Source organism: Balaenoptera musculus, chromosome 16, assembly GCF_009873245.2.
Source record: "Balaenoptera musculus isolate JJ_BM4_2016_0621 chromosome 16, mBalMus1.pri.v3, whole genome shotgun sequence".
Classification (NCBI taxonomy): Eukaryota; Metazoa; Chordata; class Mammalia; order Artiodactyla; family Balaenopteridae; genus Balaenoptera; species Balaenoptera musculus.
Window position 1 is genome coordinate 9,464,541 of NC_045800.1, and position 24,784 is coordinate 9,489,324.

Below are 24,784 nucleotides of genomic sequence, written 5' to 3' on the forward strand. Positions count from 1 at the left end.
AATTGGGCCAAACAGCCAACTTCCTTGGTTCTCATACCCAAGACTGTGTACTGTCTCCCAGGGTCTGCTCATCTGCCCCACCTTCTAATGCTCCTGGAATGTCCCTGTCAGTGGCTGTGGAAACTTCCTTGACTAGCTGTTCCCTCTGTCTTCACTGAACTGTGGAGCTCAGCTCCTCTGGTGACTCAGTTCCGGCCCGGGCTGACCGTGACTTCCCACACTTCCACCACTTCCACCCCTTCCACCACTGGAGCAGAGATGCCTTCTTGCAGCCCAAGCCCTCAGGCCAGCAACTCTGAGGCTCAGCCCCAGGGATCCTCAGGCCAACACAGAGCCTGGGCACCACCGCTGCCCCCTCCCATGTCTAGGTTAGGCATCGCCTAACTATCGAGACATTATTTCTCACTGAGCCTCTAGAAAGCCTTAGATCTCTTCCTAGTCTAGCCCACCAAACAGGCCCTACCCATCAGTAAAAATGGAAACTTGTCTGCCATCCCTCCTATTTCGAGCTGCCACAGACATGGAGTTCTCTGAATTTGGCATTAGCATGGCAAGACCCATTTCTCAGCTGGGGCAACCCAGCTCTATAGAAATGGTTGATGGAATTTCATCATTCCATAAGCTGTTATATGCTCAGCACGGTGCCAGGTGAGCTGAGGATGCAATAAAGGATCGTAAACCCTTCCTACAAGCTGCTCACGACGTACCCAGGGAGACAGAACGTATGCACCCACCAAGGTGTTCGTAAGGGCCTGGTTGGCAAGGCTCCTGGGGAGGCCCCGCCGTGGATGGACTGAGAAGAGGAGGCAGAGCAGGCTGGGGTCAGGGGAGCTGGGGCAGCAAGTGCTGATCCCTCAGCTAAGGAGTCCCTCAGGGACTCAGGGGACAAGCACTTGGGAGGTGGAGGCCATTGACCAGGGAGCACCTTATGGGTGCCACTGTTCTGGGGCAGAAGAGTGAGCTGGGACGGGAGGCGAACCACCCGCAATCCTAAAAATGGACCACGGACCTCAAAGTCGGGGGTGAGCCTGGGTGACCACGGAGGGGAAGAGCATCTGAGTTCCAGACTGTCTCATCTTTTCTCCCAAGGGGACACCAAGCCTGCTGGAGGGAGGGAGAGGGAGTGAGGGAAGGAGGGACGCAGGGCAGGACTCAGAGAACACGGCTCCAGGTAGAGGACACCATCCCAGCTGCTCAGGTTGGGCAGTGAGACCATTTGGAGACACACGAATGGTTTCCAACAAGGGAAACCTTGCAGGCTCATGGGGGCTTGGGGAAATGCGTGTGGAGGGCTGAGGTTTGGGGTCAAAATGGAATCAACGTCGATTCAGGAGTAATGCAGAAGCTATGATGGTAAGAAACACCCGAGGATGGGAGGAGCCTTGGAGACCCCAGCTCAGGCAGCCCCAGGAAACCCTGCTTTCAGGGCCACACGCCTTCGCTCTCTCACTCCCACTTGTTTCTCTCACAGTAAAAACACAGTTCCAATGAATCACCCCCATTCTAGCTCATTTCCTATCTCCCAGTTCTAGACATTTCCAGTAGGAGGGCTAACCTGGTGCCAAACAGCGACTTTTCCTGGTGTGCATGACTCAACAGAAAAAGTGTCTCTTGGGCTATTAAAAGAGTGGGAGAGGGCGGATCTAAGACATTTGGGTTCAAAGCAAATTATATAGAAACTAAGCAAGGACATGTCATTCTGGCAATGAACATTGCTTTCCCCAAATAACGAGACAGGAAAAAGGGGCTCTTTACTTGACATGGTGCACAGATGTTCCAGAAAAGGATTAACTGCTTCAGAACAATGCAAGCGAAAGTTGGCTTAAACAGGTTGATGTGCTGATGAACATGTGGAAGATGTGTTTATCCGTTAAACTCACATGTGCAAAAGAAAAGGAATCTCTTGACTTCCTTGAATGCACCTTATCTTGCTTGGAAGCCCCCGTCCCTGCTGATATGGGGACAGAACGTAAATCTGATCATGAAGGTAAGCCTGCCCATCTAGGGCAGATCCTCCTGGTACTGTCTTTGGCTACAGGGCCATCACACTCTGCAACCAGCTTGGATGATGCGAGTGTATTTACAAAGTTTTAATAGAAGCTAAAGAGACACCAGATGGATTACTGTTTTCACCCTCAACCCCACTCTGTCCCCCAGTCCCAGGCTGCCACAGCTGACATTGCCAGTGGGGTTGAACAGACAGAAAACACAGGCAGAGGAGGACACGGGGAGGGGAAGAAGATGCACTGCCAGGCAATTTTAGAAGTAACTGGCTAACAACAACACTGAACCTAGAGGCAGCCTCAGGATCTTTCTAGACACCATGCCCAGGGATTCACGACTGAACCAGCTGCAGCGGGCACAAGAGAGGAACCCTCCCTGCCATCCCAGGAATGGGCAGCAAAGCGTCTTGGGATTTGGCAGGTCTGGGTTCAAGTCAGGCTCCATCCCTTATCACTTGTATGATCTCTGACAAGGTATTCATCTCTACTTCAATTTCCTCACCTGTAAAATGGGAATAATAAAACCAGCCCCTGAGTACTAGGTAGATTAAATGAGATTACAAATAGAAAGTGTTTATCAGAATTATTGCATTTAGTAAGCATAATTAAATGGTGCCCATTCTTATACTGTAATTGTTATTTTTCACTTAAATGTTGAGATATATAACTTTTAGAATTTATAAATTTAGAGATTCTAAGAGACTGGATTAGTGCTATGAAATCTTTGTACATTCAAATGCTTTTTCATTTGTCCAGAAAATTCAGAACGTTATATGCTAACTAGTGAAATATAAATGAGAATGATCTGGGCTGATTTAGGTACATTTTAAGTATGAAATTTTTAAGGCCAGTACGGTATGGTAATTTTCCTGAATAAAAAGCATACCTTTTGCATCAGGTCTTTTACTGGACACAGAACACGTGCTCAAAGGCACATGACTATCTCATATTATAACACCTATTATTCACTTTTTCAAGTAATCTAGTGGTTCAAAGTTATCCCATAATCTTAGATCCCATAAGAAAACTGCATTTTATGCACTCTGAATAATGCTATGAAAAATAATATCACTGATGCTTTCCCCCATGATATTATGAGCAAACAAATAGTGTATGTACTATTCATCAATCAACACTAAGTCACGTTACCTGCTAAAAAATGAGAGCACAGTTTCGTACATCGGAATTGTCTGAGCTTTGTTGTTTAGTTGCAAGTAGACCCACAAAAGAAGTGTTTTCAGAAGGTGAAACTCGCTAAAAGTAAACAACCTGGCCAAAATAAAAGATTGAGAAGTAATTTTAGGAACAGCCAAAACCACACTGTGTGTAAAAAACTGAAAAATTAAAAGTGAGTTTAGGAAGGAGGCGATACCACCCTGAGTCTGTAGGTGCACTCACATACAGAGATATCGAGTGACTTGCTCAGGGTCACTCAGCTGGTAACCTGCATGGCTGGACCGTGAACCTCAAGTCACCTGTCGCCACCAGAGCCTGTGTTTTCACCCACTGGCTGTGCTGCTGTTAAACAATGGCCATCACTGAATGAGCTCCTACTAGGAGACAGTGTTCCCAAGGCGTTTCCGCACTTTTAAAATTTAATTCCACACAGCAACCCTGCAGTTGGGATATATTCCTTACTTTTATAGATGTGGAAATTGGACTGACCCTACGTTTATTTAAAAATTTAATGTTTTGTTCATCATGGGTTTTTTTTTGCATTAATTCTCACTGTAAAATATTGCATTAAAATACATTTTATCTCAATGACTGAGGTTTTTCATGCCCCTTAAATTTTGCACCTGAGGTGAGTGCCTCACTGGTCATATTCCAGTGCTGGCCCTGATTGAGGGCTGAAATGTGAATAACTTATCCAAAGTCACATAATTCTGAGGTCAGACCTGGGCAGGGGTCAGTTCTGCCCCAAACTGGCTGTGGAACCTCCTGCAGGCTGCTTACTGGCCCTGCAGCTGCAATACCCTCATCTGTAACATAGTGATTATAGCAGTTGCTCAGAGGATACTGTGACGGCTATGTGAGGTGACACGTCATATGATTTTTCTATTGCTGCTGTAACAAATTGCCACAAACCGAGTGGCTTAAAACAACACAAATTTACTATCTTATTGTTCCAGAAGTCCTAAGTATAAAATGGATCTCACTGGGCTAACATCAAGGTGTGGGCAGGGCCGTGCTCCTTCCTGAGGGTCTAGGGGAGAATCATTTCTTTGCCTTTTCCAGCTTCTAGAAGCCACTGGCATCTCTTGGCTTGTGGCCCCTTCCTTCATCTTTGAGCCAGCGGCACACCATCTTCAAACCTCTCTCTGGTTCTGACTCTTCCTCTTGCCTCTCCCACATTGAAGAATCCTGTGATTACATTGGGCCCACAAGGATTATCCAAGATAACCTCCCCATGCCAAGCTCATTCAATTAGCAACCTTAGTTCCATCTGAAAACTCAATTCCCCTTTGCCGTGCAACCTAACGTATTCGCAGGTTCCAGGGCTTGGGATGTCGACATCTTTGGGGGACCATTATTGAGCTGACCACACATAGAGCAGTGCCTGGGCACAGTAATGGGCTCAGGGGGGCAGCAGCTCTGACTCCTGGGTGGCAGGGCTCCGAGTGGCCCACCGAGAGGTCTGGGTCCTGGCTCCAGAGCCCACACTGTGCCTGCAGCAGCAGGAGACATCTCATCAAGGAAGAAGGGATGAGGAGGAGTGGGGGCTGCTCTCCACGGAATCAGCTCTGTAAAGGATGTTTCCCAAACAGGTCCTCTAAGAGCCACCGATGACTTGGTTCTCTGAGTCATTTCAATGTTTCTTAAACCCATTGATATTTTCTGTCTCTGACCACGGAGATGCACCCTGGCTTCAAAATATATCACAGCCTCTTCAACCACCACTTTAGTGGTCACGGTGGGTGGAAGCCAAGCTAAACCGTGACTCAAAGAGCAATGGGAATGTCACCCTCCTGCCCCTCTCGCTATTTCTGGACACAGTAGAACGGTCTCTTTCCTCTTATTTTTTTTAGGCACCTACAATGCGTGGGCGTTGACTCTGGCCAGACAGTGACCAAATTTGTCACTGTCTGGGCAATAACAGTGAGCCAAGAGGGGAGACGTCACAGAACCACTTGGTATGATGTCCCCACAAGGAACTCTTCAACTGCTGGGCTGGGGAGCTACGTGTCTTCTGGTGCAGAACCCACGCTTGAGGTCCTCAAGCCCAGAAGGTTCTTTGAGATCTTACCAAAGAGGAGCTTACCAACACAAGGGGAGTAATTGGGAGCTCCATGAATCAGAACCCTGGTTTTACTTTTATGATGAAGGGTAATTATTGAAATAAAGCCCTCTGTCTTTAGGCCAAGTATTAGTACCCTAAAGTATGAGTTCCTACAGGAAATAATCACGCTGAGGACATTCAAACATATTTTCATTTACCTAAGAGCTCTGATGATCTGAATCAAGATGGAACTCAGAGAGATCCTAAACTTCCCTCCAACACAGGCGAACATCTGGGCTGTTCTACATGTGTTTATTGGGGCTCACAAGTAGCCACTGGGATGTAACTGGTGTAAAAATGCCTTTAACAAGACATTGTCCTCTATCTTTATTGAGAAAACTGTGTATAAACAATAAAGATCTCCTTTTGAACACAGACCACAGAGAAAGCCGTGCCCAAGTGAACAAGAAAATATGAACAAGGATGTCCACTGCAGCTCTGATTGTCATCGCAAAAATGAAGCAAAATAAAACAAAAGGCCATTAGGAAGGGAATGAAAATACTGTTGTCTATTCATTCATCAGAGCCCTGTACAACAATTAAAATTTAAGATGCTAATTAGGTACATACATATCAATACGGCGAGAACACATCGCGTGATGTTAGTGAACAAAGTAAGTTGCAGGAAGTCACAATCACTGCAATCACTATGAGAAAGTTGATTTGAAATTTAAACCTTTGCAAAACGAGACTGTGCATTATTTTTGCATGTACATGTATGTAACAAGAATAAAATCTCATGGACTGGATTCACACAAATCCTCCACTTTAGGGAGGGAGGGAGGCCAAGAGGAAGGAAGGGGAATAGGGCTGGGCGGGGGGTTGGGCGGAGCACACAGCTGACTTCTGCTTTCTTGGTCATGTTTTATTTCTTAACTTACGACAAAATGCTACCATCTGTTCATTTGGGGAGGTGGGTCCAATTGTGTTTTGCATTATCCTCCTACCTTTGTAACTTTTTTTTATAATCAAAAATATGACCTTCCATGTCCTTATTGATCTTGACCATCAATAAGGAATAAGAAAGCTTGGAGCAGAGCACACCAGTGGGCTGGTAATGACCACGGGCATCGAGGCCACTCAGACCTGGGTTCAATTCCCAACCCTCTTGCTGCGTGGCAGAAGCAATCCTTTCACATCCTATAATCTCCATTCCGCAGGGGAAAACACAAGGAATACCTCCCTGGGTTGCTGTAAGAATTAGACCTGAAAACCCACTCAGCGTGTTCCGTATACCCCAAGTGCTTCATAATTGATAGGTATTGTTATTATTAGCCAGAGAAGCATTAGCTGCAGGAAATACTGTTTGAGAGGGCTGCCCAGTGGTGTTCCAAATGCCGTGGAGGACACGGTGGCTTTTCTCAGGGAATTCCTGAGCCCTCGAGACTCTTTGCATCATAGACAGGAAGCCTGGGGGTGGTGGGACACGTGCCCCCCGGGCTGCAGGGCAGCCTTTCGTGCAGGTAGAACTAGACAGCCCTCTGAGTCCTCCATTCTCCTAAGTCTACAAGGAGCTTGGCTTCCAGAAAAACAGAATTCAGAATGAAGTTTTCATAATATTAGAATGAGTGAAACAGGGTCACTGAGTGGTGACCTTTAAGGAGAAAACTGACTGAAAACCAGAGGCCCAGGAGGTCAGGGAAACTGTGTGTTTTACCACAGGTCATTTACAAGATGGAAAGAAAACCCAAAGGAAGATGAAGTCAAAGGGACTTCGGATGGGGAAGGTAAATGGCCTTGAAGTTGAAGCACCTGCTGAGACAGATGTTGTTCCGACAAGGCTTAGAGACCCAAACACCACGCCCACGAGCGAGGGATGCCTCACAGTCTACGCTAAGTGGGGGCTGAGGGACTCTCCATCCCTGACCCCGGGCTGGCCTTTCCACACAGATGCCCTGGGGCCATGTGACTTCCCCGGACAACCCAGCACTCGCTGAGTTCTGTTTGCTGGGAAACCTGGCCTCTGTTACAAATGAGGAGACGGTGCAGCAGTGAGGGTGGGACCTGGACCTTGGAGCCCGGAGCCCTGAGTTCGAGCCTAGCCCTGTCTTTTATCATTGCTCTTATCTTAGGGACAATAATTGTACCTACCTCACAGCACTGTGGGGATTAAAAGGGACAGTGCACACAGCACAGCACACACCCAGAAGCGCTCAGTAAAAGTTAATTCAGGGCTTCCCTGGTGGCGCAGTGGTTGAGAGTCTGCCTGCCAATGTAGGGGACGCGGGTTCGAGCCCTGGTCTGGGAAGATCCCACATGCCACGGAGCAGCTGGGCCCGTGAGCCACAATTACTGAGCCTGCGCGTCTGGAGCCTGTGCTCCGCAACAAGAGAGGCCGCGACAGTGAGAGGCCCGCGCACCGCGATGAAGAGTGGCCCCCGCTTGCCACAACTAGAGAAAGCCCTCGCACAGAAACGAAGACCCAACACAGCCATAAATAAATAAATTAATTAATTTTTTAAAAAAAGTTAATTCACTCAAAGGTCCTTTCTTAAGCAGGTGTGGTCTGTGGTGTCAGGTCCACCAGCCACTAAGATGAGGAGCCCGAGCCTGGTAAATTTCTAACCATCTCCCCGGGCACTGGGTGTGGCCCAAGGCCCCTCTTTCCATGCCCTCTGTTCCCCTCCTCCCTCCAGCTTCAAGGCAGCTGGACATCAACCAGGCGAGGAGAGTTCACCTCGGAAGACAAGACGGCAGCATGAGGTCCAGGAGCCCAGGGCCTGGTCCCTCCAAGGCACACGCGCTGACGACATGCCTGAGGCCCCACAGGCTCTCCCCTCCCTCCAGGGAGCCCGGCACTGTCTGTGAAGACAGACAGCTCCTGGGGTGGGGCCAGAGGAGCAGGACCCCGGGTCCACATCAGTCATGTCTCCCCAAACTTGTGAGTCTAGACGCTTGACACGTAATGTTCTTGACCTCTTTTCCTGCCCAGCCAGCCTTTTCTAGGGCGTATCCCATCGCTAACATTCTGGTTGTGGTCAGACATTCTTTTTCCCTTCCTTGGTTAAATGTTACCAGGGTGAGACAGCTCAGTCTTTCGAAGGGAGGGACAGTGTCATGAGAAGTCTAAGGGCTGTCATGTTTATCTTTTCTTCAAGGGTTGCACAACCTTTGCTCCACGGAGGGTGGGGAGCTTGCACTTGTGGAAAAGCCATGGAGAGCAGGGCAAAACGACCCTGGGAGCCCCCGGCTCCCCCCTGCCAGGGCCTGGCATTGCTCTTGGGGCCCAAGTTCCTGAGGTCTTCTTAGATAATACAGAGATTAGAGGTCTCCCTCAACACCAGAACCCAGAACGTTGTTCTACCAACCTCATTTCCCTGTAAGTCTGAGGGCATTGCAAGCTACTGAGTCAATTCAAACCAACAGGAGAACAAATCTTTCCAAGTCTAATTCTTGGAATTGGGACGCTTTCCACCACACATGCATGAGGAAACATTTATTTCCTAATATACCATTACAATTTTTCATAGAATTTTGTCTTCATGTTTGTAATTCACCCAAAGGGAATATCATCTTGGTAACTTGGCAGTGGGTATCAAGAACCTTTTAAAAAGTCCCCCAAAGACACAACAATTAAATGCAATACGTGGTCCTAACCTGATCCTGCACTGGAGGAAAAAAGATGCTATAAAGGACAGTGTCGAGTCAATGCATCACACTGTGTAAGGTATCACATCAATGTCAAATTTCCTGAAGTTGTTAACTGCATTGGGATTATATCAGAAAAATCCTCTTTATTAGGAAATATACATTGAAGCATTCAGGGGTAAGGGAACATGATATACGCAACTTGCCCTCAAAGGGTTAAAAAATGTGTGTTAATAGATACACACACAGATGCAAATGATAAAGCAAACAGGACAGAGATTGAACGAAGCAGGGTAAAGGGTACTGAGATATTCTTTGTACTTTTCTTGTTACCTAATTTGTTTGAAATTATTTTCAAATAAAATATTTTTTAAAATAGTAATAAAAACAAAGTCCTTTTGGCTTAGTAATTTCACTTCTAGGAATTCACTGTGGGAAAATAATCTGAGATGAAGATAAACATACGTTGAAGGATGTCAGGAAGGTACTATTTATATCAGTGAAACACTGGAAATAACCCAAAAGGCCAGGCGCTGGCCGGAGTCTAAGGAAAGCCCTGTGGTTGCCACGTGGGTAACACAGAGGAGCCGGATCGGCAGAGCCAAAGCCCCCTGGGTTAAAGATGTGATTGGAAGGGGGTCAGGAGCAGACCAAGACCCTGAGTTAGAGGGCCCTGTGCTGGTCCAGATGAGACACCTGGAAGGTTGGCCTCTGGCTGGTGCCCACGCAGAGGCCCACAGAGACGGGTTGCACTTGTGCGGGAGGATGAAGTGGTCTCCCAGGGGCTTGAGCAGCTCGTCAAGGAACATTGGGCGGGAGGTGCAGTAAAGGGCAGGGCACCAAGAGCTGGGTTTTAGCCTTAATTGTCAGTGAGGTCATACCGGCAGTGGAATGTCTGAGTCTAGAGCTGTTCAGGGCTGGAGATAGAAACTGATTTCGGGGGCTTCCCTGGTGGTGCAGTGGTTGAGAATCTGCCTGCCGATGCAGGGGACACGGGTTCAAGCCCTGGTCTGGGAAGATCCCACATGCCGCGGAGCAGCTAGGCCCTTGAGCCACAATTACTAAGCCTGCGCACCGCAACAAGAGAGGCCGCGATGGTGAGAGGCCCGCGCACCGTGATGAAGAGTGGCCCCCACTTGCCGCAACTAGAGAAAGCCCTGGCACAGAAACGAAGACCCAACACAGCCATAAATAAATAAATAAACAAATAAATAAAAATTAAAAAAAAAAAAAAGAAACTGATTTCGGGGTGAGAGCTTTTTCCTTTTTCCCTTTTCTCTGGTTTCCAAATTTTCCACAATGAATGTGTCTTAATATTGACAGAATTTTAAAACATTATTTAGGCAATTAATTAATTACCAGGTGGGTAATGAGACAGTGGGCACCCCGAGGGTCCCTATTCTGATGAATAGCACCCCTCCCCATGCCCGAGCACAGTACCCACGTTTGGGCCCCCCCGAGGCCAGGCTGTCCAGGAGGGAGGGACGTTTGGGACGGAGAAAGCACTGCACACTGGGCATGTCCAGCAGGGGTGTGGGTGCAGGCCCCCCTAACACCTCCCTCCCCCCATCCCAGGGGAAGCTCGCTGGGAGCCAGCTCTGACCTGGGGGACCTCAGCACTTTGTGCAGCAGCTCCTGCGGGATTTTCCGGAGGTGGATCTGTGTCCCCACCAGAGGGACCAAGTTCGTCTCCATCCACTTCTCGCAGGCAGTGGTGAGCGGCTCTTCCTTGTACTGCGAAGGCAAGAAAAGCGCATGGAGAAAGGAGTCCCTGAACTCTCAGCGCCCTCTGCTGGAAGGCGACGATGCTACACGCGTGCTCTCGGGAAGGCCGTGCTGCAGCCCTGCTCAAACCGCTTCTTCACAACAGAAACTGCAGCAGATAACGTTTTCTGAGTGTTTGCTATGCTCAAGGCACTGCACTAGGTTGATTCAAATCAATCCTCACTGCTACCCTATGAGGTCGGTTCATTATTATTCCTATTTTACCGAGGGAAAAACTGAGGCTCCAAGATTCCTGCTCTTGCCTGAGGTCACACAGCTAGGTAAGTGGTTTGCCACAGGGCTTGCAAGCTGAAATCTCTGAACTGAGGTCTGTGACTGATCACAGACGCTCCCGCCTGCTTGGGTCTCAGTTTTCTCCTCTGATAATGAGAGTGTTAGATTACATCATTTACTGCCAACCCTGACACCCTGACTGAGCCCAGGGGGGACGAATTTCCCTCAACCCCACCAAGAATGTCCTGGAATGTTGTCTGCTGTTTTGGCGAGAAACGCTGGCTTTCCCCTCCCCACCCCCTCGCCCCCCAGATGAAAGCTTTTCTACCTTTTGGAGTGTTAAAATATTCTTTTAAACATAAAATGATTTTTAAAGATTGTTCACTTGGCACTGTTAGGTTGGTGGCATCAGATTTTTTGGAGCTGGGCCTGGTGTGTGAAATCCCAGAGTCTGGGTGCTCCTGAGGGCCCCCCAGGTGCCACGTGCCCTGTGCAGGTCACTCTCACCTTGCAGCCGGCCAGGTAGAAGTTCTTGATGGTGCCTGGCGTGAGTCCGTTCATCATCGTGGTCACACACCTGCAGAGAGACAACTGCTGTTCCTGGAGGCCCCCAGGCTGCTTTTAGGGAAGTGGGCAGCCCCAGAGGTTTTCCCTCAACTCTGCGCCGGCAGCAGAGACCTTTCAGGGAAGGGAAGGAAAGGAGCCTTATTTTAGGGATGTGGACATTTGGCTGGAGGACAAGACCGGCAAGGCTTGTTGCAAAGAGCCCTGGGCTGAGGGAGGTGAGGCCTCAGGTCAAATCATTCTGAAGGAAACAACGTAGCCTTGGCACCAGGGAGAAGTATTACTGTTTAGAGATTAAGCACCTAAAGGTGCCTTACTGAGTTTTAATTTTAGCCAGGGTGACCATTTGCTTGCCCCCCTGCTGGAGGTATCTTCTTCCTGTACAGACCATTGCGGAGCTGTAGAGGGGCTTCCAGACCTGTTCCTCTCTGTATGAGAGTAGATTCAAAAAGCAAGTTTCTGATGAAAATCTCCGTCCTTTTCACGACTAGGCGTCATTTACTTGCTTCACTTACTCATCAAAGATCTATTTACTGAGCAGGTACTATGTGCCAGGCACCCTGCGAGGCCCTTGGGTTACAAAGAACAAAGCCAGTGGGCCCAACACACGTTAAATAAACATTTAGACGTGTAACCACATTATTACAGTTGTGTTAAGGGTTAAAAAATCAAAGAACAAGGTGCCATAGGAATGTGAAAAAGGGGGAATCTGACCTAGTGGGGGGATGATCAGAAAAGTGACATTTAAACCTTGAAGGAGGAGAACAAAGAACTGTTCAGACCAGGAATTGGGAGGCCAGCATTCCAAGAAGAGGAAACAGGATGTGCAAAGGCCCTGAGGCAGGGACAGGGGCCGTACTTTGAAGGAACATCAAGGAGATGCCAGATGCAGTGCAGTGAGGGGGAGCAGGACTAGGAGATGAGCTGGGGTGGGCAGGGTGTGTGGTGGGGTGGATATGCTGGGTTAGAGTTTCAGTGACTCACCTGTCACAGCTGAGATTAGTCTCCAGCACAATTTTCTTAAGGCATGTTCATGTCATCAAACAGGGCACCAGAGAATAGCTACTGAGCTCTCATACAGAAGCAAAATCTTGAACTCATTATTACTCAATGGTTATCCTAAACTCAGTTGAGATACATGTTGCTCTTGGACAAAGGCTTAAAGGATATCTGGTAAGTCTTGCACATATTCTAAAATGTATTCTTCAATTAAGCCAGATCAGCAGAGAGCTGAGGAGCTCATTACCACCAACACCCACACCCCTGAAGAATAGCTTTTACTCTGTTGCATTTTGAAGTGAAGACTTTGCCAATATCAAGAAAGAACATTATTAAATTTATCGTTGTATTTACTCTGTGGATATAGTTGAGGACATTGATCATCACATCACTCAATGTCATCTGATGAAGACACCCAGGGTTTTATCTCCCAAGTCATTTTTTGGTTTCTTTGTTTTATCTAATGTCATTGATCAGGTTTCCCTTTTCATATTAGCTGCTAGGGAGCTCACAGTCAAAAGTTATAGAGTGTAGGTTTGGTTATGTAATTTTAGCTTCTCCAGCCTTGTTTTCCTTTCTCCTTTTTCTTTTCTTTTCTTTTTGAACAATTTGTGCCCTGTTATTTTATGTATTCTTTTAAGCCACCAAAAACTTTTACTAGAACAAAGCAAGAAATAATGAATGAAAAACAATCTGGTCATGGTTAAGGCACTTTACGCCCCACCCTCCTTGGATCCTAGGATGGCCCCTTCACCACAGTGAGACTGATCATACCCATTATAAGGAATTGTCCTGAGTACTGGAAAAATCTGTGCTGGGTAAACACCAGACTCTGCTGTCATCTCTCAGGCATGCTGGCAGGTGAGATTGCTGAGTCCCGTCAATTCTACATCTTCACCGTCTCCTGGAAGACCTGCCCCCTCCCCTCCCTTCCCACTTCCCCTGCCTAGTTCAGACCCTCCTCTCTCTCACCCAGGCCTCTGCACAGGTCTCCCTGCCCACATCAGCCCCCCGCGTCCCCACCGCATCCTGAAGGTCTCAGCCCAAAACACAGAGGGGCTCTGGTCACTCTCCCCGCCCAAGCTTCAGGTTCTCCTCTGCTGGCAGAACCACATAGAACCTGCTCACATGGCCTTTGAGGTCTGCATGACCTGAACTCACCCTAACTTCCCCACCCACCTTTCCCTTCATCTTTCCACACCCCTCCCCAACTCCAGCCGCATTGGGTCTTAGTGGCCAAGCATGTTCCAGTTTCTATGCTCTCCTCTGCCTGAAGTCCTCTTCTCTCTCACCCTTTGACAACTGGCATCCTTTCAGGCTCAGCTCAAGTGCCACCTCCTCTTGGAAGTCTCCCTGATTGCTTCTCCTCACATGCTCCCTCTGCTTTGATTTCCATGACCTCCTTCTGCCTGATACCTCTGCTTCCTCCCAACACTCCCCCCTTGAAACTAGAGACTGCCAGGAAGCAGCCCTCCCAGCATAAATTCATCCCCCGAGTGTCTCCTCTGTGCCAGCCTCTGTGGCTGTTTCTGGAAATACCTGCCATGTACAGACAAAACTCCTCTCCTCCTGGGGCTCCTGGCCTCCCTGTGAGCCGAGCTCACCAATCAGCAAGGGAGAAACCAGGTGTGAAAGGGCCTGTGTGCGAGGTTCAGGTCCCACACCTCACCAGGCACAGTGTTCTTTAGGAGCGGGTTTTTGCCAGTAGAGATGCACGGGCAGAATTAGCTGGGTTTGAAGTTGGGATACAGAAATCAGTGCTCCAGGAGGCTGACACCTTCACCTGTGCTCCCCCTTCTCACTGGCAGACTCACTGGCTGGGCTTCCCAGACTGGAGGACACAAAGCAAGCCCTGGGGCCACCCAGGCCACTTGCTTCTGGGCTCAGGGAGGGTGGGAATTTTCACTTGCAGAAGGTCTAAGGGCACCAGGCAGTTGCCCACAGATGGAGTTCAGGCCTGCATGGAAGGAAATGCCCTTTCAGCCCTGTGAGCCTGGAGGGACCCGTGACCCTTAGGGAGGTTGTGTGTGTGTGTGTGTGTGCGTGTGTGTGTGCGTGTGCGTGCAGGCAACAACCAACAACCATGATCCCAGTTGTGCCAAAGCAGACATTGATGCATGAGTCTAACAAACAGCCCTCTGTGTAACCCGCACGCACACACTTCATCCCCTAGAGATGGGCGGCCTCAAGTGTGCGTGATTCAGACTCAAGCAGCCATCTGGGTGATTTTTGCACTGGCTGGGGGTTCAGCCAAGATGACCTTTGGGATCCCATCCAGCACCTGGATTTGTGATGCTATCAGAGTGACCCGGGGCACTTCTGTTCACGCACGCACGCACGCACGCACACACACACACACACACACTGAGGCTTGCGCTGCCACACCCCTGCCAACTGTACCATCAGCCTCTCAAAGGCAGGCGAGACCCAGCCCAGCTGTGTGCCAGACCCGCCTGGCTCCGGCCTCGGATTCCAGCCCCACCACAATTATCTGTAGAATCTCGGGCAGGGCCCATCAGCCCCAGGCGAGCCTAGGTTTGTTCGTCAGTGGAATGATAGGCTTGGCTCAGTATCCAGAGCCCTCCCTGCTCCGGCATTCAAGACAAGGCATGTGAAGGAGGAAGGAAATGAAGCATCTGCCATTCTTGGTTCCACCCCAGATAAGCCAGGGCTACGGTTCCGGAAGGAAGGTGGGGCTTTGAATCTGGGCCTCCCGTAGGGCAGCTGAGGCTCACAGACAGAAGGTGGCCAGATGCCCCACCCCAAGAGGGAAGCTGGCCTTCCAGGTTTGGGGCCAGAGATATCTTCCTGCACGGCACCGGGAAATAGCCGCTCAGAAATGCGTGCGTGCAGAAGCTGTGATTTAGTAGTGATTATCAGTCACAAGGTTATGCGGAGCTGAAGTCATGTGACACACAATGGAAGGGGAGTGGGGATTCTCAGGAAAACCCAGACTTTACCCCATCACCTGCAGGGTCAAGGCCAGACTCCTTGGTTCTCCCTGAGACTCTACACGACCTGTCCCTGCCTGTGACGGCGGGCCTCCCATCTCTCACAGCCAGCGCCCCACCCCACAGTCTGGCCAGGCCGACACACTGGAGTGCCTTTTCAAGACGGGTCCCCTCTGCGTGTCTTCTGTGGCCACGTCCAGGCCTCTGAAAGCCTGCGTCCCTGGGTTCACGGGGCATCTGCATCCCCAACGAGGCTTCGAGATGCTCCAGATTGAGGATCTGGCCCAAGTCATTTCAGGTGCCCCCAGGAATGAGGCACCAACCCCAGAAAAATCTCTGGGATTGAATGTGGCTGTATGGATTCTATAGAAAGTGAGTTGAAACCTGCAAGGTTCCTGGAAGAGATCCTGCCCCTGCCTTTTACAGAGCAGCTGATGTCCTCTCTGGGCTAAGATGGGATGTTCGTTCATTCATTTATTCATTCATTCATTCCCTCAAATGAAGAAACTGAGGCTTAGGGTGGTGAAACAAGCCAGGCAGAGCATCCCTGCCCTAAATCTCCTCTCTGTTGAATTGCATCAGGAATTAGGAACTCGGAAGAGTGATAAGATACCACCTCTGTGTTCAGGACGTGAGTGCAGTAAGCACACATCCCTGAAAAAGCCCAAGAGAAGGGACAAAATATTCTAGAAAAATTAATCCCATCAGTGCTTTTCCATTTGGTTCATTTACCTTCCATAAGCATTAATGGCCGACTCAAACTTGTGTTCTATGCAAAGTAACCCCAGATGTCCCAGCCCACGGAAGAGGGATGCTCCGTGAGACGGGCCAGGGGGGCCCCTTTGGATCCCACCTGGGGCTGGCCCTGGCCGCGCCTGGCCATGGTTCCTTACCTTTGAAACAGGCTGCGGAACTGAAGAATGTGGGCTGCAGCCAGCACACCCAGCACGTCGTCCACGCTCACCTTTACCTCGCGCAGGTAGAGATTCTTCAGGGCCACGGCGAAGGCTGGGGAGGCAGCATCGAGGGCCAGCCGTCAGCGTGGGGCTCTGCAACCCCGCATCCCTCACGCACAGGTGCCCTCCCGGCTGGATGAGTGTCCCTGAGCTGGGGGTCAGGGATGCATTAGACAAAAGGCAACAGCTCTGACCTGGGCGCAGATGCTGCCTGGGTTCCCAGCCCCACAAAGGAGTTGAGGATGAAGCTAAAGAACATGGAGCTCCTGTGAAAGAATCTTCTGTGAGCCTGTCCTGAGTCTGTGCCTCAGGGGTTCTGTCCTAACCTGGGGTCTGTGACCTGTGCGGGGAGGTGGCCACCCCAAGGTGTGCCCAATGCTGTGTGCATGAGGTGTGTTTTGTGTTCTCTGGAGATGACATCATTACAGCAGGTTTTCCTCAGAGTCTGGGGTCTTCAGAAAGGTTAAGGACTCCTGGGACGAGCCAGGATAAATTTGCTAGTCCGTGGACTCAGCTTATTCCGAGTTCCACCTGATCCCCAATAGCGCTGTAGTGCAGTCCCATGGGCTCTGAGGACAACTGGTGTGGATAATTATTATGTGGATAATTTCCTGATGGCACGTGACAGCACGGTGCGTTAACACCTGTTAATAGGTGTTTCTAGGCAGCCGGGATGGGATGGGGAGGGGCTGAGCCCAAGGGAGCCCCCTGGGGGAGGTCTCTGCTGCCAGCAGCCAGCCAGGGAGGGGCCCTGGTGGGAAGGGGCGGGTCAGTGCTGCCTACGGACAAGGGTGGGCCTGAGAGCTTCCCTGGGCATCTGCGCCCAGAAAAGCAGTGACATCTTCCCTGGGTCTGTCTGGGTAGCCTGCCTCTTCCTCCCTCCTCTGCATTCCTCTCTCCTCTTTACAAGGACGAGGACCTCTCTTTAGCAGAATGCCCCCTTCTTTTATTTCCCTACATTGTGCCAGCCTCCTTCCCCTCCGCCCTGTGCTGCTCAGCTATTTTTAATAAGGAGGCACTGAACACCGTGTGCCTTCAGTTTGGGGTGTTTTGTTTGTTTTTCAAATCTGAGAGGCAGTTTGTTCAACGACACTCTCAGAATACAAGGACAGGTGCACATTACCAGCTTCGGTGACCAGAGGGTCATTGATCTTCAAGGAAATGATCATCTTCTTTATGGGGCGTTGTTCTTTCATCTTCCCGGGCAGCTGAGCTAGCGAAGGGAACGGGACGAGGGCACACGGGTGTGACAGCCACAGTGACCTGCGCAGGTACAGCGTGAGGCCCCACAACCACTCGCGCAGCCTTGATCTTGGCGTGGATCACGCTGCATTTTGTTCATTTCTGTTTGCTTGTTGGTTTAGTGGATGCATTGTTGAAATGATTATTTGTTTTGAAATAGTTGAAGACTCACAAGAAGTTGCAGAAAGAGTACAGAGAGTTCCCGTGTCCCCCTGGGCCAGCTTCCCCGATGATCTGACACAGCCACTGTGACCGTCGCGACCGGTACACTGATGCTCACACTGACACAGAGCCCCCTCCCCCTCTCCCTCCCTCCCCCCCTCCCCCCTTCCTCTCATTAGGCTGTGAGCAGCGAGAGGGCCAGCGGCGGGTCTCCATCATCCCTGCGCCCCGAGCACCTAGCTCAGGCCTGGCACCGGGCAGGAGCGCAAGGACCATCAATGGAAGGATGAGTGCGGGACCCAGGCGTCCTCCCAGCGGCCCCTGAGACTTTGCCCCACGGAGCTCCAGACAAAGGACCCCCGCCACACAGGGCTTCCAGGAGGAAGGGAAGGGGCAGCCCACATCACCGCCAGCCTCCATCCACACTCCACTCAGAGTTACTCTGAAATGTGAGTTACGACACACGGTGCCCTCAGGCCTCCAGCGGCGTCCCACGCCTTTGGCACGAAGCCAGAGCCCCTCCAGCGGCCCCAAGACCCTCCCACTAGTCTCCAGTTCACTAGGTCCCAAACCTGCCTCTTCGTGGTTTGTTGCCCAGGAGATTTGTGGAGCTCCCTCTCTTCCCCATCAGGGGCCCGCCTGACCCTCTGCTATGGAAGGGAGCTCCACACCACCACCTCCCCCGAGACTGGCTTTATGTTCCCTCCTGGACCAACCACCTGCCAATACACCGAGTATCTGTTGGTTTACGATCGGCCGGGCAGGCACACTGGACGGTGAACCTGCCACCCCACCCCAGGCCCCACACAGTCTGGCACACCCTGGTGCTCAGTAAGTATTGGCCGAATCGATGGATGAATGGATTCCATGGCCAGTGAGCTCAGGGTGCCAGGTCATGCAAGTGACATGAGTCAGGAGCCCAAAGTATGTCACAATTTGCAGCTACAAAGAATGCAGAAAAAAGAGAACAAAGGGCCCACTTCCCTCAGGCAAACAAGGCCATAGAGGCTTCCCTCACCACATTCCCAGCACCTGGCTCTGTTCAGGCTCTCATTCGGCCAGTGTTTATTGAGCACCTACTAAGTGCCAGGCCCTGTTCCTGGCTCTGGCTCACTTTCCTCCCCTGGATCTCTGCACAGCCTCCCCTCTGCCCCACTCCATTCTGTCAGTCACCCCCACTGGGGGCAGTAAACAAGAGGATGCTGGCAAGTGCCTGACACGTAGCGGGTATTCAGGAGGCATCGTTAGGATCATTATGTATCACACGATTTCTCATGCTTTATCGTCACTTCAAGTGGGCTCGTCTGTCCCCCACCCCCCGACATTAAGTTCCTAGCACAATGCCTGGCACAAGTTAAGTACTGAACATCTCTTGAAGGGAGGAAGGAATATTATCAGCTAGGTCAGAGTACGTGGAAGACAGTTTCTGTAAGTAAAACTTCACAATCTGATAGGAAAGTGCTAATTTGATCATATGCTTCTGAGGTGCCCCCAAACCAAAGTGGTTTGTTTTTAGTAAAAGAGGGTCGTTTGCTTTTGGATCCTCCTAGAGAATAAACACATGCTGCTATGGTACAGCCGATCCTGGACTCTGGGTGGAATGAACATGAACGTGAGTGGCTAGGACAGCCCCGTGTGGCCAGCACAGGGTCGCTCCAGGGGAGCTGTGTGTCCTCAGCAGCCACCACTCCAGGGCTTGGTCAGAAACTTCCTCTGCTGCTAACCCCAGGAGAATGATGCTTATGTTCTCAGGAACAGAAAAGCAATAACTGTGAGATGCGTATAGAAACCATCATCGAAGGCACATGAAGGGCTGGGACTGTACCCACTGAAAGCCTTGGAGACACGAGTCCCAGGGTCTGATGCAGTTGGTGGTGCCTGCAGGGGAGACCCCGGGAAGCTGTGACAGCCCAGGCACTGAGGTTTCATCCCTGCACGTGACATGATGTCCGCCAGCCGGGCCCAGCCTCTAGCAGGGTGCTTGGATTAGAGCAGCTGTTTTAGTAGGGCCAAATCTAAGTGGGACCATTCTAGACTTACTAAAAACATGACAACTCCATTTTTCCCTTCCATATTCTCTTGATTTTCATTGTACTCAGTGTCTGGACCCCAGTGGCCTTTCACTGGTTGCCCAGGAAGAGCTGTGATCTGGGCACAGGGGCCATGGGAGAAAGAGCTCAGTCCCACGACTGAAGACACTGGGACAAAGGCTCAGGAAGATCATAAGTGTGAAGCCTGTTACAGTTCTGTGGGGATGCCATGGCCTGCTCTTGGCTCCCAGCTCGGCCGGGAAGGGCTGAGTCAGAGGCCCTGTGGCCGGGAAGATGCCGGCAGACAGCCAGGCTCTCTCTTCCGACCGGGGGCTCCGGCAGCCCGTCTGGCTCCAGAATATCAGAGCTTTACTGCCACGTCCTGGAAATGCAATCCCATCCTGACTGGCATGCCGGCTGCTTGGGAGACCTTGAATTTTCCATGGCACCTGCTTATGAGTTGTCCGGAGACAATGCCAATCTATATGACCTGAGAAGAAGTTGGCAAGGCTGCAGGAGAGGAACTTATGGGACAGATAAGGGGCAGCTGGGGATTATTAGGATTCAAAAAAGAGAAAAAGAAAGACGTGACCTAAATACTTTTGGATATGAGGTGGCGTTAAGAAAAGAGAAAGAAAAGGAAAAGAAAAACTGAAATTGATGTACACTTGTAAACCTCCAACCAGCAGACTTAGAGCCAAACAAGCCACAGATGTCAGAACTATGCCTTCTTTCTAGAAAGCCCATCAGAAGACTCAACACAACCCACTTTCTCTTCTCAAAGAAGTAGGGAGGGCCTCCATCATAGCTGGTGGACAAGAATGGGTTATTATGAGAACAGAACTGACATTTACTGACTACTCACTATGTGCCAGGCGTTATTCTAGAACTTCACACCTGTTACCTCCTCCACAATGAAACACAATAAGAACCGTTATCCCATTTTATAGCCGAGGAGACTGAGGTTAATCCTGTAATGAGATCACACCACGAGCCTTGCTCTTAACTGCCAGAGTGACCGTGGTCCCCAAACAGATAACCAAACGCCAAGCTGGGGTCTCTCTAACCAGAGAGCCCTTGAAGGTCCTGCTCTGGGTGAGAACGTACCTGGCAGAAGCTTCTCCAGCTCCTTCTCAGGGTTTGCGTTGCCCCGGGCCAGGGCCATCACGTAAAGCTTGGTCAAGGTCTTGGACTGAAAAAGCTGGGGCTGATGGAGTTCCCATCTGAAGCCAAGGCATTCGAGAATCACACCTGAGGAGAGGGAAGGATGCTGAGCAACAGTTTAACGACACCCCGACCTGAAGATGCTTTCACTCTTTCTCCCATGTACTCCCCGTCCATCCCGTTATCGAGCAAACGAGTGGGCAGGCGGCTTTGCTAGGCCTTTCAGGAACAAAGTGCCAGCCACGGGGAGCTTCCTGGCTCCCAAGCGGATACGATTGGCACAAGGTAACTTAGAGAGCGGTAAACGTCCACCAGAGCTGCCGACCAACAGAGGCACGCAAGCTGCCCTCCAACTTGAGGACTGGAAAAAGCTTCGTGGGGCAGGGACGCTGGCTGTGACACTCTTGGAGGGGGCCTCACCTTGCCTCCCCCATTGCAGTGTTTCCTAGCCTCGGCACTGTTCGTATTTGGAGCTAGATAATTCTCTGTGGAGGGGTCTGTCCTGTGCTGTAGGATGTTTAGCAGCATACCTGGCCTCCGCCCACTGGATGCCAGTATCACCCGCCCCACCCAGGAGTTGTGACAACCCAAAATGTCTCCAGACATTGCCAAATGTCCTCTGGGGAGCAAAATTGCTACCTGGTCCCCTGTTGAAAAATACTGGGCTGTTAGTGTCTAATTATTACCCACCTGAATGGCATAGAAAAAACCCCATCACCAGGGAGCAGAGATCTCATCAGCATTGCTTTTCTCGAGGGAATGGAGATCATCAGAAAGCCCAGCTCACAGGCATGAAATGGGATTACAGTGTGAGGAGGGTTCCTTGCAAACTGTAAAGGGCTTTATGCTGGGGAGTCTCACCCGGGGTGGCGTAGATGGTAAGAAAAAAAGAAGAGACTTGAATAGGAAGGTAGATGGAGGATCCAAGGATGCCTGGCCAGGTGAGACATGAGAGGCTATGGGCAAGGGGGGCTCTGCAGGCTGGACCCCTGAATTAGCACAGAGCTGGGGGGAAGGGAGCCATGCTCGGGGTGATTCCCCCCAAACCCTAAATCCCAGCGCCGGACAGGACCTTGAGCTTCACTAACCCCATCTACGTATTTCTTGGCTTTGCTATTATTTTGACTGCATGACTTTGGGTACCTGTTTCCTCTCCTGTTATTATTATCGTTATTCACCAACTTTATGATATTGTTTGGTGCTGGGAGTTGAGAACCTGGGTTTTCATCTCAAATCTCCGGTCACCTCAGGTGACAGTCTGGCTATGCTGGATTAAAAGGAATCTTGCCCCATAATGGTGATTTTAGGCAAAGGCAGAATTGCGATGAAGTGTGTCCCCCGCGCCCCCTTCCGCTTTCAGAAGGGCAATGCAGGGCAGACATCACAACCAATCTGGAACTCTTTCTCCTGAGCCCAGAGGCGGCCTCACACTACTTCTCACTCCCCGCTCCCATCATCAACCAGAGTTGACGGGCGAGAAGAAATCGATTAGCCTCTGCCGGGGAAGGAGGCTAGCTCTGACCTCAGACAGTCACACCGTGGGGTGGGGTTTATCCAAAAAAGCGCCATCAAGAAGCTGACCTGTCCAGGCTCCTCATGGGGCTCAGTGAGCCTTTCCCAGCTGGACAGACCCGGTCTGACTCCTCATCCTACCTCAGATAAGTCTTCTTGGACGAGTGCAGATGTGGACATCCAAGTCATGACTGATTAAAGCCCAGAGGGACACAGAACAGCTGCCCCGGGCTTGATGGGCTTCTGCTTAGTCTTCCAATCCAAAGCCTATTTATTAACCTCGGTAGGTCTGTATTTATCATGGCCATTAGCATATGAAAATATGTTTGCCAAGCAGTTTCATTCATTGTGCATTTGGGAAATATTTACAGTCACCTATTACACGTGGGACATTGTGCAGTGGGCAGGAACAGAACTTACAGACTAGTGACCAGGCCTCTGGTTTGGTTTCCTTCCATAAAGACCATAAGCTACCCCTGAGGTCAGCAACATTCTGACGAATCCATTGGTGACAAGAACTCACCTGCCTCCCCGCTTTGGATGGCCTTGTTCTTCAAATTCTCAGGGAAATTTTTCTGAATTTGTGAAATGCATAACCTCAAGAAAAAATACAAACAAAAAATCCAGGCGTTAATACTGACATTTTTCTTCATCTGCAACATGTATGATTCCAGTGTAAGCATCCCTAAAGCATAAATGAAGCAGTCTTATCATATCTCTCCCTTTGGGACAGTTTCCTCAGGTCACTATGTGTCTGCCAATATGACAAACTGTAAGCTCTGTCTGATGACCGGCTCAAAACATTAATTCCGGTTTTCAGTTTGCGGGTAGATCTTACCAAGGAGGTATTTGAGGCTACATCTGGCTGCCTAAATGACACCTCTTTGGGTGAGTGTTTAAAATGGTGCCTAGCATATAGTAGGTGCTCAATAAATAACTGCTGGAGAAAGGGAGAGAGAGTCCTGGCATGTCTGGAAAGTTAACTCAGCAAAACTTGTGGTTAGGGTCATGCATGCCCCAGTCTCAGTGTGCCCACAATCTAAACACAGAATCTACTCTGAGGGAGTTCCCTGGTGGTCTAGTGGCTAGGAGTCTGGGCTTTCACTGCCGTGGCCCTGGGTTCAATTCCTGGTCAGGGAACTGAGATCCTGCAAGCCCTGCAGTGTGGCAAAAAAAAAAAAAAAAAAAAAGAATCTACCCTGAACTGAGCCCCAATCCTCTGCCAGGAAATGGCATCACCAGCCTCCAGTTGCCCAGGCCAGCATCCTGAATGTTGTCTCACCTGATCTCTTGCCCAGATCTAATGAAATGCCTTTTGAATTCATCCATCTCTCCTTGGGTGAATTCTTGCCCTTATTGCTATGATCTTCATCCAAGCCACCATTTTCTGCCCCCAGTCACTGCCAGTCTCCGGGCCTCCATGTGGTCCCCTCTGATGCACACCCCACACTGCAGCCTGAGGAGCCACCTGAAATGCAAATCTGGTCTTGCCTCTCTCCTGCGGAGAATCCTTCCTTGTCTCCCCATTGCTCCCGGGGGAAAGCCAACCTCCTTCACATGGCTAGCAGGCTTCTGCCTGTCTCTGCAATCTCATCCCTTTACACTCCCTGCTCCAGCCCTTTTCAACAGCCTGAACCCATCACCTCTTGCTTCCAGTCTCTTGGACACACAGCTCGCTCACCTTTTCACTGGATGAGCTCCTACTCATCCTTCCAGATAAGCTTAGTTGTTGTTTCCTCTGGGGAGGCTGGGCTGGTGGCCCTCCCCAGCCTGCCCTGGGATTACCCGTTAGAGCTCCTTCCACAGGGTCTTCTGGTCACCTGCTTCCTCACGTACCCTCTGCACCAGGCTCTGCGTCCCACAGAGTCGGCGTTTATTTACCCCGGCAGCCCTAGCACAGCCATCATGCAAGTGCTCGATAAATATCAATGCTTGGATGATGACAAAGATAAGACGCTTTTCCATAAACACTATATTCACCCTGCTAAGCAAGGAAATGAAACAAAACTGGAGTCACGTAGTCACAGCTTGAAGACAGTCATCCCAAGAAAGCCAACAAGCCAAGGGACACTTGACCACACCAGCCACTGTCACATTTGCCATGCTGTTTTCCAGTGATGCCAGAAATCCTCATGGGCCAGGGTGTATGCAGGAGGGCTTGGGTCGGAGAGCCTGTGTCCAGAATAATATTGACCACATGCTGCCCTTTCCAAGCAGAGATGGTGATTACAAGTGACTCAGCCTCAGGAAGGTGGTTGGCGCTTGAGTTGTTTATCCCACAGGAGCAGTGGGCCTGACCCAAGCCAGACTCAATCCCCCTGGTGGCTTGGGTCAC

General features: G+C 50.3%; 1 protein-coding gene across 1 annotated transcript in view; it reads right to left on the reverse strand.

The window, feature by feature from the left end:
* BTBD16 (BTB domain containing 16) overlaps window positions 1-23,778 on the reverse strand; it is a 37,651-nt gene extending 13,873 nt beyond the window's left edge. The window contains exons 1-8 of the mRNA XM_036829256.1: window positions 23,732-23,778; window positions 22,973-23,046; window positions 20,881-21,024; window positions 17,463-17,552; window positions 16,277-16,391; window positions 11,377-11,446; window positions 10,475-10,605; window positions 3,153-3,272 (exon numbers count right to left, since the gene is read on the reverse strand). Of these exons, the coding sequence (XP_036685151.1) occupies window positions 3,153-3,272; window positions 10,475-10,605; window positions 11,377-11,446; window positions 16,277-16,391; window positions 17,463-17,552; window positions 20,881-21,024; window positions 22,973-23,046; window positions 23,732-23,778 (791 nt within the window). The remainder of the gene's footprint in view (window positions 1-3,152; window positions 3,273-10,474; window positions 10,606-11,376; window positions 11,447-16,276; window positions 16,392-17,462; window positions 17,553-20,880; window positions 21,025-22,972; window positions 23,047-23,731) is intronic.
* Window positions 23,779-24,784: the final 1,006 nt, after the last annotated feature.